Source organism: Nyctibius grandis, chromosome 6, assembly GCF_013368605.1.
Source record: "Nyctibius grandis isolate bNycGra1 chromosome 6, bNycGra1.pri, whole genome shotgun sequence".
Classification (NCBI taxonomy): Eukaryota; Metazoa; Chordata; class Aves; order Nyctibiiformes; family Nyctibiidae; genus Nyctibius; species Nyctibius grandis.
Window position 1 is genome coordinate 42,471,195 of NC_090663.1, and position 16,724 is coordinate 42,487,918.

Consider the following 16,724-nt stretch of genomic DNA (forward strand, 5'->3'; position numbering starts at 1 on the left):
AATACACTTTTCACAAATGCCTGCTACACATAGACATGATCATTCAACAATTAATCTTATTGCTTGTTGATTTATTTTACTTTCTAATCCTTGAATTTGCCAAAGCACTATGAAAATACACAGTACGAAATCTGCAAAATTGATCTGCCTCACTGAGAATGTGTTCACTCATCTCTGACTTGTCTCTTCTGGGATAGTCTACTCTGTACTCAGCTACAGCCTGTTCGTTAAGATGTTAGAATTGGTGGCTTCCATCAATAACTTCTCTCAGAGGAAGAAAGTGTTTCCTCTAGAGCTATTTTAGTATACATTTTGTTGGATAGAATCCAGATTCAGATTAATGAATTAGGAATTCCTCTTAATATGGAGTAATTAATGTCCCAGCAGCAGAAAAAGAACTAAAAATTGAAAGATCAGCTTGATTTAAGTCACAAAGTGAAAACTGATGTTTGTGTTTTTAACATTTCTGAACATAGTGTTGTGAGGAAAATGAGATCGGGAACCCATGGAGCCTCTACAAGATGAAGTCAGTATGCAAAATATGTTTTAGATTATCATATTAAAAAGAGGTTTTTATTAATTTCAAGATTTGTTCACAATTAATGTTTAGATAATCATTCAGCTTATTCTACCCAGCAACCTAGGTTAATATGTGAAGACTGCATGATCAATACGAATTTGTTAAAATCAGCTTTATCTTAAAATTAGGTTTATCTTCGCAATCTTTATTGACTGCCTTTTAGTAGAAATGTTTCATGACTTTAATTATGTCATTATATAATATCAATAGGACACTTAGTGAATAGGCATGCAAGATTTCTTTTTGTTCTTCTCATTTAATGTAGCTTTAGTCTTCACCTAACATGTATGTTTTCAATCCTGTCAGGAGTACAAAATTTATCTTTATAATTTTGTCTCTTCTTCCTTTGCTCCTTTACCCACCTCTTTCCTTCCATTCCAGCCTACACAAGTGCGAGCCCTGTTTGTCCTTTTTCTTTGTCCTTACCCACCTTGCCCATTGGCTCATGTTCATCACCCCTTCTGCCATTCCTTCTACCTCCCTGGTTGCTCTTGTGCTCTGTCTGCAGCATTTGAGACTTTGCTGAAACACAGATGGCAATTAATCTCCCTGAGTTCATCCACAAAGAATCAAATTTTGTTTTAAAGAAAGGCAATCTCCATTTTACAAGGCCTATATTTTATTATCTATTATAATTTCATTGGAAAATCAAAGTTTATGTGAAATTTATTAGATGCTGCAGAATAATTTAGAACGCACACTATCTTCAAAACTATATACATATGTTTCTGCTGTAATATGTTTTCTTTAAATACAGCACACACTAAATGTAGTTACATTGCAATACAGTTCCATCTGACTTTTAAAGAGGTAGTGGAATGATTGTCTCACAATTTTTGTTTATACTTTTACTCTTTGCATTATACAAGATCCTTTCTCCTTTGAGTAATCTGGCTATTTCATCTCAGGTAGTCTGATCAGTAGAGATTTTACTACTTCTCTCTGTAGAGAGTGTATGAGGAAGAAATTGATTTCTATATTTGGCTAGTGTATAGCTATATATATTTTTTCCTTGTAGAATGCTTAAGTGAAAGTTATTCCTTTAGTTATACATAAGGCTGAGGAAAAAGCAGAGATCTTTTAGTATGCTTTTTGATGCAAGCAGCTCAGTGGGTGGCTCAGCACAGATGGTTTAAAGGGCTGTTGCAAGGGCTGAACTAGTCTCTGGACTTCCCAAAAGCCTTAATCTCTTTAGGGCGATGATAGTTTGTAATTTCTACAACACTGAGCACACTGAGGTCTGTGAGGAGCTTCTGCTGGCAGAACTCCCACACTTCAGCCACTGGTGGAGGTCACAATTTTATAACGTGTATAATGTAGGAATTGGAAGAGATATTATGGAATAGTCACAAGGTTGCTATCTGTTTCTTGTAAGTTTATTTTCATCAATAATTACAAGATAGGCTCAAAACATCATTTTGCTGTTAAAACAATGTTACACTGTCTGAATTACTGTAAAATTAGGGAAGTTGGATTTTTACAGTGCAATCAGCAATTATATATATTAAAATGTCATCTTTGCAGCAACTAGTACTGTCTATAGCATTAAATTTGTTTCAACATTTTGAATAGTTAATGTATTTATTCCATACAGATATCGACTTACCCTAGTTTTCACTTGAGTATGAAAGAAAAGCTGATGTGGAAAAAGGCTCAGAAGGCTTTGTTATTGGAATGCTAGGGAAGAACATATCCTGTCTCGTTCCCAGAACCCTTCGGTTATCGCCTGCTGAAAAATGTTACAATATATGCCAAAAGCATTCATTTATAATACTTCTCTCACCCCCAGCCAGGTCAAGAGTTTAATGGCATTTTTATGAGTCTAATGCAAGCTTAAGATACATTCAGTGAAGTTGTAGACAGTGTCACACGTCTGAAATATCAACTGTAAATTTGAATCTGACTTTGAATATCTTTAAAACCACCCAAACTCAAAGATATTTCAGTTGGGTTTCGAGCTTTGTTATTGTATTGTACATGTAAAACATGTATTGAGAATTCTCTTTGGGTAATGATAAAAAGTGTGATCCTGAAGAAATGTTATCATTAAATATTTCTTTTTGTAACAATAAAGGTATTAATATTTATGTCTTGAGAAACGTCCAGTTTGGGTAGTTTGGTGCATGTCAAAATTAATCTGGCAGATCCTAATGGGTCTCTGGCTTATTTTTTGTCATACTTTGTTATGAGCTGTTGCTATATTGGTCTGGACCGTATGACTGGAACTTACTAACATCTTAAACCTGTGTATTACCATTTTCTAAAGAGTCGCACAACTCCTGCTGTATCATAGATAAACTGGAAGCTTAGTGTGGCTAGTTTTTTAGAGAAGTCTGAGTAGCAAACATTGAAACCTGCTGATCCAAGGCAATGGTCACTAGGAATGTTTCCAAGTTTAGACAAAACACTTAGAGCATAGAGATGCTTTCAAACATCTTTTCACAAACCCTGGTCATGAGAGAACATTCAGGAGGCAGAGTCTACTTGAGCCACTGTTGAACTTCTAGACAGTGCTGGACAGGACAGCAACATGACAACCCAGGTAAACTTCTTTGTAATAAATTGAGCCTTCTAGGATTTTGCATGTTCCACTGTAAGCCATACTTCCATTTCTTAAGTTTGGGTCTGTGAAATGATGTTTTTAAAGCCCCATTACAGAAGAATGCCAGACGATCTGACCTTATTACTTTCGTAATAACATGTTTCTGGTTTGAAGTTAGGGATCGCTCTTGATGACTTTATTATTCTGTCAGACACTTTGTCCTTTGGAGACTAAGTGGAAAAATAATAATGAGGAGAAGATAGGACAGGTTGGCATTGCAGCTTGAGAACCACTTGACATGTAGAAAGGTATATTGAAGATTGTGACAAAACCTCTTTTCTATAACTTAAGTGCTGTATACAATGTGTTACTTGGGAGATGTGTCAGGTTCCTGTTTCCTTTTTCTCTTCTTTTTTATTTGCCACTTTATTTAGAGGAAAAATAAAATGAAAAATAACCGACTTTTAAATTATTCTGACAAATTGCACTTTCTTGCCTACACAGATCCATTTTTACATTTTATTGAATTAAACGGCCCAATGTTTCTTATATCAATGCTATTTTGTTCCAAAGTTCACTCCTGTCCTCAGCTTCAGCTGTCATTATAGCACATCAGCACTTAAGCTGAATCCAATGTAGAAACTTTGAGGTTTAGTGGGTCTGATTATCTCACCCTGAAATTTCAGAGTCAGCTTTAAATATTTATGCAGATAAATAATTTTTGCTGTTCCAACACAGGATTGACATCTTCAAGTATGTGATATATGGTGTAGCAGCTGCGTTCTTTGTATATGGCATTTTGCTGATGGTGGAGGGATTCTTTACAACTGGTGCCATCAAGGATCTCTATGGGGATTTCAAAATCACCACTTGCGGCAGATGTGTCAGTGCCTGGGTAAGTACTTAAGAAAGCTTTTGTACTTATGACAATTTCAACATGTTTTGTATATTTGTAGTGCCTTGTAATGTTTATTTTTTGTTTGTGTTTCTTTAATATTTTCTGATACCTCAGTTTACTGGTTAAAAATCATATCAAAGGAGAACAGAGCGTTAGAAATGTTCTTTATAGTGGTTAAACGCTAAATAACTCTTGCTATTTAGGAGCAATTAATTCCACCAGTTGAATAGGAAAGATTATTCTCGGCAACATGCTCTTTGGGACAGAACCATCAGTGTGTAATGCTTTCTGCTGTACTGGGCAAGAAATGTTTTTTTTTACTAATATTTTCACTGTTATTTTAGAAATCTTGCCTATACTTCTTTGGGACAAGCTGAGACCTGTCATCAGGTTTGTTTTGTTTTTAAATGGCAAACAGCCCAGTATTTACTCCTGCATTATCTATGGTTTAGAGACACTATTTGCTTATGACCCTGGAAAATCTAGATTTAAAAAATTCTGATTTGTACTGGGACATAAATGGAGGTTGTTCATACTAAAATTACTGACTATTTGAACTGTGATTATTTTAAAATTGTTATTCAATATCAAGTAAGTAACTTTTTTGGTGTTTGACCTTTCTGCATCTAAGGTAAGAGGCCTGGACACTTGGTAGCTGTTGGAGTTGGATATTTGTGCAAACACCACCAGTATCAACAAATCATATTTTCTGATGAAAAATAAATTATTAAATATAGCCAGGTAGATCTGGGTGTTAAGGTACACTTAATGTTATACTATATTTACAATAACTGATATATACAACAATAGCCAGGGGAGGGTTTCCCATTATACCCTCCTACAAATATCAACATTTATTAAACTGTAATACAGACTAGGAACAAATCTAGGCAATAGAGAATATCTTCCAGTCACACTAAAGACTATCAAAACTAGTGTTTTAGATATCCTGATATTTAAGGTTAAACTGAACACAGATAATCTAGGCATTGGAAATTGAGGAATATAGCATGTATGCCATCCTTACATAGATGTAACATGATCCACAGTAATGCTGCTTTTTCATCTTTTTTTTTCTTTTGTTCCTGTCTAATGTCATTGTGTGATATTGGCACTTTGACTAAGAATTGTTTTAAAGCCTTTAGATAAATATACAAATAAAGATGGGGAACATTTTAAATAAAGTACAATCATTACTTATACTGACAATGCTTTCATCTCCTGGAAAGAAATCTCTAATTTATATTCACTGAGAACCTACTAAGCTAGTTCAAATTCTGTATAGAGTAGCAATTTTTCAGAACATTATTTTTTCTTCACAGCTCCCATAAATGCCTGTCCTCAGTATTGCAGCAGAGCAATGCTGCATCCTCTCACAGTTTTGATGCCCTTGCAGTATAAACTGTAATTCTGCAGTATGTATCTAGAAGAAATGAACAGTTAAACATCTATTGTATTGTTAATATCACTGTTATTATTAATGATTCATTAAATTAATACCTTCAGCTTTTTACTTGCCTCATCAGTAATTTGTAATTTTTGTGTTTTACTTTAAGAAACCTTGGGTTCATATACATTGTGCAGCTAAGGTTAAGGCTGTATCCTGCTTATGATCACAATTAAAATAAGCCATCAATTATTTTGTGTTAAATACATTGTTGCTATTATTCTGGAAGTTAGTGGAAGTTTTTTCTTTTCCCTGGAAAAGAAAAAAAATCTGCAGTTTGATTGCTTGTCTTATTCTGATGATATATCAGTAAGATTGCTATACAAATGTCTGGAGCAATTCTTGGTTATTATTCTGGCTTTTGCTTCTGGGCTCTAGAGGTTTGAGAGTAAGACAGTATATACAGTATTTTTATTAATTAAAACTGCATACCTTTTTTGACTCAGTTTGTTTTGATTATCTCATATTTAAAATTATTAAGGGGTAAATAACAATTTACATTTAAAAAAACATTTGGAATTAGGAAATATTTTAGTCCAGCAGCGATATGTTTATAATTTATTCAGTTCTTTAAATCATGCAATGATATGGAGAAATAAATTCTAAGAACAAAAAGATGATTGGAGAGGTAACTTGAACTTAATCAGTACCCCTGTGTGTCAAGCCCAGATTGTTCTATTGCTATGCAAGTTTAATGTAATAGATTTTGTTATGTACAGTTGCCAAAATGAGATAATGCTATTGAAGAGGACTGGCAGATACTACATGTTGCAAGAAAGCGTTTTTGTGCAAAATTTTGAGATTGTAATTTTGTAAATATTAAAATCTAAGCTGTCAAAGACTAAACAGTTGTTTTCTTTTAGCATTACCTTAATACTAACAGAAATATACACACAAGATTGTTGTTGTTTTGAAGAATTAAAACAACAAAAATAGCTCCACATCAAGAATACCTTTGTAAAAATCCAGTTGTGACTATGATTTCACATCAGATTTGCTGATGCATTTCTAAATACCAGTTTAGCATGTTAAAGTCTGAAAATGAAGATTAGGTCACCAATTATTTCTCATTAATATTTTGCATAAACGTATTTATTACATCTGTGACTAACCCTATTAGGAAAATGGAGGGGAAAAAATCAACAAAAAAATTAAAGGAGGAAAATCTTGGTTTAACTTTGTACGGACAACCTATATTTCTCACTGGAAGTCTGAAAAGTAACATCTTTTTTTTCTTTCTTATCAAAATATTCTTTGAAAAGCAGGCTTTTAAGAACACTGAAAGCCAACACCTACAGAAACTTTTCATGTGCCCTTCCTGACCTCCCTCCTTCAGTATGGCTAGCTCACTTTCTAGCTCTACATGGGCAAAAGGAATTTTTTTCACCTGAAGTAATAGAAAAAGAAGTAACTCAACCTAACCTTTCCAGTGATTGTATAGTTGATTAATCAGCCTATATGAACATTCAGAGGCTTAGCATCCAAGTCATGCCAGGGCTGCTGTGGAGTGTACCCTCTCAGATCTGAGAGAGGGCCTGTGAAAGTGGCAGTGGAGAGCCTCATCATTGGCAGCATTTTCAGAATTAATTTACTGTGAAAAGTAAGACAAAAGCAGCATAACAATGCCAGCCACATTCGAGGAGGGATGGTTGTGTTTTTAGTCTTCATTTTTCAATGCCTGAATATGCTTTTAGAGAATTAAGTAAACAGTTATATATAATTGTGCTGCAGCATGATTAGTGAAGAATGGGAGACAGGCCTGAATCCAGCTGTGACACTGTTTCTATATTTGTGATTTAATACCCTTCCTATTTATATTCAGCTAGCTTGATCATGGAAAGCCACATTTACACCTTGTTTTAGAATGTCTGCTTACAGAGACAATAAAAAAATGAAGAAAGAAACAAAAATGAGGATTTTTTACTTTAAAAGTTTTACTCCTATGAAAATTTTATGCTGTGAAATGGGAAAACAGTTCTTTTTAATTGAGAAAACATCGGATAAAGATTTCATCCTGGCACTTGTATTACTATTTCTTTGTATCTTACCTTTTAAGAGATACATGTTAAGGCTTTAGAAAGAGGTTTATCTTCTAAGCTGCACTGACACAGAATCACAGAATCAACTAGGTTGGAAGAGACCTCTGGGGTCATCGAGTCCAACCATTGCCCTGACACCACCATGGCAACTAGACCATGGCACTGAGTGCCATGTCCAGTCTTGTCTTAAACACATCCAGAGATGGTGACTCCACCACCTCCCTGGGCAGCCCATTCCAGTGTCTAATGACCCTTTCTGAGAAGAAATTCTTCCTAATGTCCAACCTGAACCTCCCCTGGCGAAGCTTGAGGCTATGTCCTCTTGTCCTATCGCTAGTTGCCCAGGAGAAGAGGCCGACTCCCACTCCGCTACAGCCTCCCTTCAGGTAGTTGTAGACTGCAATAAGGTCACGTCTGAGCCTCCTCTTCTCCAGGCTAAACGATCCCAGCTCCCTCAGCCGTTCCTCAGAGGTCAGACCCTCCAGACCCTTCACCAGCTTGGTCACCCTCCTCTGGACTCGCTCCAACACCTCAACATCTTTCTTGAAGTGTGGGGCCCAGAACTGGACACAGTATTCAAGGTGCGGCCTCACCAGTGCCGAGTGCAGAGGGACGATCACTTCCCTAGACCGGCTGGCTACACTATTCCTAATAGAGGCCAGGATGCCATTGGCCTTCTTGGCCACCTGGGCACACTGCTGGCTCACCTTTAGCCAGCTGTCGATCAGCACCCCCAGGTCTCTTTCCGCCGGGCTGCTTTCTAACCACTCTTCCCCCAGCCTGTAGAGCTGCATGGGGTTGTTGTGGCCCAAGTGTAAGACCCGGCACTTGTTCTTGTTGAACCTCATGCCGTTGGTCTTGGCCCATCTATCTAACCTGTCCAGATCCCTCTGTAGGGCCTTGCTACCCTCCAGCAGATCGACACTCCCACCCAGCTTGGTGTCATCTGCAAATTTACTGAGGGTGCACTCAATTCCTACGTCTAGATCATCTATAAAGATATTGAACAGCACCGGCCCCAAAACTGAGCCCTGGGGAACACCGCTAGTGACCGTCTGCCAGTTGGACTTTGCCCCATTCACCACCACTCTCTGGGCTCGGCCATCCAGACAGTTTTTAACCCATCAAAGAGTCCACCCATCCAAGCCCCGGGCAGCCAGTTTGCCTAGAAGGATGTTGTGGGAGACAGTGTCGAATGTCTTACTGAAGTCTAGATAGACTACATCAACAGCCCTGCCCTCATCTACTAAGCAGGTCACCTTGTCATAGGAGGAGATCAGGTTGATCAAGCAGGACCTGCCTTTCATGAATCCATCTTGGCTGGCCCCGATGCCCCGATTGTCCTGCATGTGCCGTGTAATGGCACTCAGGATGATCTGTTCCATCACCCTGCCTGGCACCAAGGTCAGGCTGACAAGCCTGTATTTCCCTGGATCATCCTTTGATCCTTCTTGTAGATGGGCATTACATTTGCTAATTTCCAGTCAGCTGGAACTTCTCCAGTTAACCAGGACTGCCAGTAGATAATCGAGAGTGGTTTGGCAAGTTCATTTGCCAGTTCCTTCATTACTCTGGGGTGAATCCCATCCAGGCCCATAGCCTTGTGGGTGTCCAGTTGGCACAGCAGGTCACTAACCATCTCCTCCTGGATTATGGGGGGTTCACACAGCCCTCCGTCCCTAACTTCAGGCTCTGAGGGCCGAGTCTTCTGAGGACAACCGGTCTTGACATTAAAGACCGAGGCAAAGAAGGCATTGAGCACCTCTGCCTTTTCCTCATCCCCTGACACTACACTACCCTCCTCATTCAGCAAGTGGTGGAGGCTCTCCTTGACCCTCCTTTTGCTGTTAATGTATTTGTAGAAACTTTTTTTGTTATCTTTGACTGTAGCAGACAAATCAAGCTCTAATTGAGCTTTGGCCCTTCTAATCTTCTCCCTACATGACCTGGCAACATGCCTATAGACCTCTCAAGTTGCCCGACCCTTCTTCCAGAGCAAGTAGGCTCTCTTTTCTTCCTTAAGTTCTAGCCCAAGTTCTCTGTTTAACCAGGCCGGTCTTTTTCCCCAACGGCTTGTCTTCCTACACACCAGGACGGCCTGTTCCTGAATATTTAGCAATTCCTTTTTAAAGCACGTCCAGCCTTCCTGGACTCCTTTGCCCTTCAGGACCGACTCCCAAGGGACTCTGTCCACCAACCTCTTAAGCAGGCTAAAGTCTGTCCGCCAGAAATCTAAGGCAGAAGTTCTGCTCTTGCCCCTCCTTACTTCCCCCACTATCGAAAACTCTAACATTTCATGGTCACTATACTCAAGACGGCCACCGACCCTCACATCTCCCACTAGTCCTTCTCTGTTCACAAACAACAGGTCAAGCAGGGCCCCTCCTCTAGTGGGCTCATTTACCGCTTGCATGAGGAAGTTGTCCTCCACACATTCGAGGAACCTCCTAGATTGCTTCCTCTCTGCCATGTTGTATTTCCAGCAGACATCCGGCAAGTTGAAGTCGCCCACGAGTACAAGGGTCGGCGACCGGGCGTCTTCTGACAGCCGCTTGTAAAATGCCTCGTCTGCCTGCTCATCCTGGTTGGGTGGTCTACAACAGACTCCCACCATAATGTCCGCCCTGCCGACCTTCCCCCCGATCTTTACCCATAGACATTCAACCTTGTCATTCTCATCATCTTCCTCAATTTCGACACAGTCCAAGCACTCTCTAACATACAACGCTACCCCACCGCCTCTCCTGCTTCACCTGTCCCTCGTGAAGAGCTTATAGCCATCCATAGCAGCACTCCAGTCATGAGAGTCATCCCACCATGTTTCTGTGATGGCAACCACATCATAACCTTCCTGCTGTACAGTGGCTTCTAGCTCTTCCTGTTTGTTGCCCATACTGCGTGCATTGGTGTAAATGCACTTCAGCTGGGCTAACGGTCTTGTCCCCGATGCAAGCCTGTTGCCCCTAGGTTCATTTGCGGTTGCCCTGATCTTATCCCCCTCCCCCATCGAACCTAGTTTAAAGACCTCTTGATCAGCCCTGCCAACTTCTGGGCCATAACCCTTTTCCCCTTCTGACTCAGGTGTTCCCCATCCGGCATAAGCAGGCCTGGTGCCATGAAAGCAACCCCATGGTCAAAGAATCCAAAATCCCACCAACGGCACCAGTCCCTTAGCCATGTATTAATCTGTTGTATTTTCATAGTCCTTTCCCTAATTTTATCTAACACCGAAGGAATTGAGGAGAATATAACCTATGCACCTACCTACCCTTGACTAATATATCTTCTGTATCTTTAGTATTTAGGAACTTTTCATTTTGATGAGTGAAAGAAGGGATTTTTCTGCCTTTGAAAATTACTTTAGCTACCTGAATACCTATGTACTATTTGACCCATGCTTCTTGAGTACTTAAACTAAAACTTGAACTTTCTAAAATATTTCCAGATTTTATTTTGCAAGGAAAACCATGGAAGCTTTATAAATGTTTTGAAAAACCATCACTAAGGGATGTGAACTTGTCGGTTCATCTTGCCCTTACCAGAGCAGTTGTTCTAGAGGCAGTGAAACTGCATCATATTGACATTTGATTCTTTGTGTAACAGGAGGAATAGAGTTCAGTGCAGGCTCAGCTGGCTCTCCCACCCAGAATAGATGCATCATTTCTGATTGCTAGAAATGAAGCTCTCATGTCTGAAAATCAGATACCATATCTGGATATTCTGAAGGCAAAATGCTGATCTGACAGACAGAGAGGCCTTCCTTCTGATTGCATACTGCTGTGTCTGAGGAATGCAGAATGCTTCACACCACTGCTTCTTCGTTTATGAGAAGTAAAGAACCTTCTCTGTAAGACACTAGATATACTTATGGGTCTAGAATCATTTAATCCAATCTTAAATAAGGAAAACATCTAACAAAACTCTTGTGCCCATACATGTTAAGTAGTGAATGCTGTAAGTAGTTTCACTGACATGGGAAATGGGGAAGGTGAGATTCATACAGTGGTCTGACCTTTCAGACTGCATAGTTAAAATCCACAATCATGAATTATTGCCACAAATGACCCAGAAGATGATGGAGAAGTTAATTTCAGAGGGAATATATTGTGACACACATGTATCCCACTTAACTAGGAATGTCCCTAAGGTTGCCAAAAGAAAGGCCTACGCTCCTTCAGTACTTAAAGGAGAGAGAAGATTAGAGAGACTTTCTCAGATGAGCTAAATTTTTCTGCAAGTGACTGTCCTATTTTCTGCAAAGAGAACAACCCTCAAGTCTTTTAAGTTAGTTCTTTTATATTAAGAACTTCAGTCAACTATCTAAATTTAGTGGGATGTATGCTGCTTGGTCCCTTTAATTGGAGTTTAGGTGAATAACATTTGCTATCTAAACACTGCTGGAGTTAGTAAATAAAATAAAACATATTAATGATTTTATAGGTTTCTGGAAGTCATCTTATCTCTGGATACTAGACCAGTATTGGAATGTTTTTAGAGGACTGGTTTCCTTGTAATCTTCTGTGCTTGTTCTTGAAATAGGAAGGACAAGCCCTAGCAATACTTCAGAACTCAGCTGAGTGGTTAAGACAATCTCTTATCTTTATGCCGTTAGTCTCCCAACTACATTGTTAATATACATACGGTTTCTTAAAAAGAAAGAAGAATGCAAGTTACTATCTTTTTTTTCCTCTATTTGTTATACTTTTAGAGATCTTTTCCAGTGAGATCAGAAACTATTTTAATATCTGTCTCTAGATGCTGACTGTATGTTTGATCTGTCTTATTTCTGTAATCTGGTCAGGTTGTTTTATTTTTCTTTGTTTTATACTTCCAGATTTTCTCAGGGATATCACACTTGTAAAATCATTCTTTCATCTGATCACTTCTCACATAACTTACCATGTGTTTTATACACAGCCCTTTTGTTGACCGCAGTGTTCATTGCTTCCTGTAATAGAGGAGTGTGTCAGATGTTGTAATATGCCTTGCCAGCAGCTTCTCAGCTTCTCTTGGTCTTGCTGCTCACTGATAGAATTTTTATTGTTGGTGGTAAACTGGACAAAATATTTTTGCTTCAGATTGTGCTGTAAGAGTGTCTTTCACATCAAGGATAGAATTTTTCCTTGGCATGTAAGATCAGACAATAAGTAGTATTTTTTTCATGAAACTCTTTTCATGAAAATGTGCTGTCATACATTTCCAAAGTGTGCTTGACTGTGGGAGCCATTACACTTTCTCCATGGGCTTTACCTTCCTATTCTGAACCATCATAAATCGTTCAAGATAATAGCTTTCTTTACCCCACATTCAGACGATTCTTCTCAGTTTTAACTTGAATGCTTCATCAGATGATCACAGTTTTTCCTGAACCTTGTTTTCACCTGGCTGTCTTGTTCTTTTTCACTGCATCTAGACATCTTACTCTTTTTATAGTTATTTAAACCTGTGAATGTCAATGACATTATCATAAATTCATGATTTTGTGGTCAAAGATGTGTTCTTTATCCACTCCCAATGTTTTCTAGCCTGCTTGTTTTTCAGTTCTCCCACTTAAAGTTACTATCTCCAAAATCCACAGAAACCATATACAGCTTTTTGTTCTTCATATCAACTGCATCTTCCTATTGAATGTCTTATAAACTCACAGTTATCATTATAAATGTTTTTTTGGCATTGTTTGCCCAGGAAGAAAAAGGGAAACTTGTGAATTTATCCCCTCACTGCTCATATCCTTTTACTTGTGCATAATGATTAGCATTCAAATTAAGCTGGTTAGACTTAGTATTTTATCAATACTTCTTTCAGAAGAAGATGTTTAACATTTAAGGTCACATTTTTAGAATCTCCTGGCTGATTAAAAGCCATGTTATTGATTTTCACTGCTTGGCAAGAGAGCAAACGAGAGAGGAAGGTCCCTACCCCTTGATTCTCTCATAGGCTTCTCAAGCCCCATTATGAACAAATCAGGAAAGAACACATATTCTTATTTCTGACAGCCGAGCATTCACTTTGAGTGACACATCTGTTTAGAGAAGTTATAAGAATATTATTTCTGCTTTCTAGTTTACATTTCATTGTCTTGTTCCCATGTATAGACCATGCAAACTTCCCGAACAAAAATTGCAGTCTTGGCAATGCAAAAAATGTAAACAATCTGTATAGTGCAGTCTTTTCCCAGCTGGGTGTTATATTTTTCTGTGGGTATAGAACTTGTCATCACTGAAAACTATTACAGTATGGATCAGGTTTTTTACAAATAGGTTATCGGCAATTTGGAAGCAAAATACCTGGAAAATTTACTACTAGGATCTGCCTACTTTGTCAGGGAGTGGGTCATGATGGAACTGATTGTTTTTCATATTTTATGTTTTTGACTTGAACAGTTACGTGGCATGAAGAACCCATGAAGCAGCAGTATTTAATGAAGATATCTACTCCATTTTAAAAAACCCTAGTTTAAAAACCAGTGTATTTATCTGTAATCACATTTAAATACAAAACCAATAGCTTAGCTGTATTCCCAAAGAGTACGTCAAAGGGTTAGAAACACCACTGAAATGAAAAACAAAAGGAGGAGGAAAACTTTGAGAAAGTGAAAATATGAGTATATACATTTTGAGAAAAAATAATTCCTATCTAGAAGGTTGTAAAATTAAGTAGGGAACTCTGCTGCTGTTAAATAGCAGGTAAGATCCAGTGCTGCCTGTAGGACTTCAGAAGCCTGTTGGACTATAAAATTATAGTCTCACCTGAAGGTTATATAAAATAACTAATGCCAACAACTTTGAGCAGCACAATGCTACAAACCCATAAACATTCTAAAGACTATTCAGGAATAATAAAAAAAAAGTGTATAATTGATTTATATGGAAGTACCGAAAAGATAAATTATAAAATCTTCAGGGAAAACCTAGTCTTGCATCAGTGCAAAGCCGTCTTCTTTGAACTGAGTATGTTCTGATAGTGGTTTTATTTACAAAACAAAGTTTCAAAAAATGAATCAATTTCTTAGAGAATCTTCTTTTTGTATTTCTGGTGCAGCTGTGGAAAACTCCTCCACCACTGCTACCAGTAAATCAATTCAGAGTAAATCAGGAAGTAAACCAGCTTTTTATAGACATCTAAATAGTTATGAAGCAATAGATATCATGTGTAGAATATTTCAACCTTGAAATACACATTTAAAGAAAACGTTAGAAAAATGTATGTGCAGATGAAAAGTAGAACATAACAGTGAGAATTGCTTTTAATTTTGTCAAAACCAGTTTTTCAGCCATCTAAAACATCTGTAGAAGAAAAATGTTTAAAAAAACCCAAACAAAACAGTTCCATAAAATGGATGCTTCAAAATTTAAAATTTCAGGGATTTAATCATTTTCTGGTAATAGATTTTAACAATCCAAGGAATGTCACATTAGCTAATATTTAGTATTTTGATGAACTGCAATTAGGCAAACATGAGAAGTCTGTCCCACTCTGAAGAGAAATTTGTACCATAATTGTTTGATTTTGTTTTTTTTTCTCTTGATGCGCTTGTCTTGAATGCAAGCCAAGAGGGATCAACCACATGACAGTAATAGCATAGCATGAAATGTATCTATGTTTCAACAAGACTCTTGGAGCTGTGCCTAGGAATATTATATGTCAGAGAGACAGATAGGATGAATGTGTGTTGTAGAGGCAATAATAAATGTCCAACAAGTGATTGTTAGCAATGAGAGTGGTATTTTAGACCAACCAGAAAAGACTTTGTAAGTGTGTATTTTCTGTGATTTGGTAATATCAGCACATCAGTCTCTTTCTTCAAGCAGCATTATATATAAAATGAGATAGGTTGAAATACTTTTGCTTCATCTTTTACTTCTGTTCAGGAATGAGGCATGAATGTAGGAGATGTTAGCACAGAAATGAGAATGTTAAAGGCGGCCATTTGGTTGTGAGCTACTTAACAATCCTTCTTGAACATATTTAGATTTCATACTGTGTGTAAGAAGAGGCTATATTAATACCAAGAGAAGCTGACTAGTGTGGCAAAGGATGACCTGTAACATATTAAGCATTGATATATCAATGAATTTAAAGACATCTGTATAATTTTTTTCAATTTCTTATTTGACCATTTAAGAAAACATTATGATTTATTTAGGTTTAAATAAATAAGGATAGTATTGCTGGTTCTAGACAACCTAACATTTTTAATTAAGCAGAAAAGTCTATTTTAGGTTCTGCAATGTTAAAATCCTTCCCAGAGAAACTCAGCGAGATTTCTACTTGCTCTCTCTAGTATTTGCATATGGGGAACTATACACTTCAGATGCTGTTGCAAAAAACATTGAGAAGAGGTTGAAGTATTTATGTAGAAATTCTTATTAAAAGTGCAAAAATCACAAAATTCTGTTGGATGAGTTCTGAACCTCCCAAACATAAAAAGAACTAAACACCTGTAGAGTAAGAATACAGATTGTGAACAGGAGCAAAATATCTAATATTTATACTAATCTATGATAAAAGTTTATTGACCAAAGGAGGCTACTGAGTCTGGACTGTAGATGTGGTAGGCAGAACCCTGCATTATATAAAATCGAATGTGAATAAACAATACATCTAAGGTAGAAACACACGTAGTACTTTTAAGTCTGACTTCTTGTAAACTGCAGAAAGAACTAAGCTCTCTGTCAGTACAACTTCATCAAGACAAAGGTCAGCATTTGAGAAAATATGTGGTGACTGCAATGAAGAATTTTTTTAAAAGAGTATGTAAATATGTTTATGCAGAATGCACACAGGGTAAGGAGACAGTAGCATTAACTCAAAGGAGTTTCTCCTAGGAAAAATGGACAAGACTGAGTCAGAAGGCCTGAAAGCCAAAGGTCATTTATGAATTTAAAGCTAGGCAAAGTGCTAAAGCTAAATAAGTTTTTATCAGTATTGAAATCAAATCTATAGATGATTGAATGTGAATGGGACGTTAGAGAGACAGGGAAATTAAGGAAGAAATTGAAAAGATCTTCTTGTTCATGCTTCTGAGTTGCTATCAAATGACACACAGGGCCTTGTTCCAATACGCAATTGGGAAACTGCCCCCAGAAACGGGACTACACAGTGCACTGTGGAGGTCAGGTGCCTTCCAGTATCCCAGTTAGAGACAGCCAGGTTAATCTTGGATTCATCTTCAGGTGACCTGCACTGACAATAATGAAACATAACAGGCTTTTGGC

The 16,724-nt window shown here is 37.7% G+C and overlaps 1 protein-coding gene across 1 annotated transcript in view; it reads left to right on the forward strand.

Moving 5' to 3' along the window:
- Nucleotides 1–3,927: 3,927 nt before the first annotated feature.
- Nucleotides 3,928–16,724, forward strand: part of GPM6A (glycoprotein M6A) — a 29,393-nt gene continuing 16,596 nt past the window's right edge. The window contains exon 1 of the mRNA XM_068403262.1: nucleotides 3,928–4,017. Coding sequence (XP_068259363.1) covers nucleotides 3,928–4,017 — 90 coding nt within the window. The remainder of the gene's footprint in view (nucleotides 4,018–16,724) is intronic.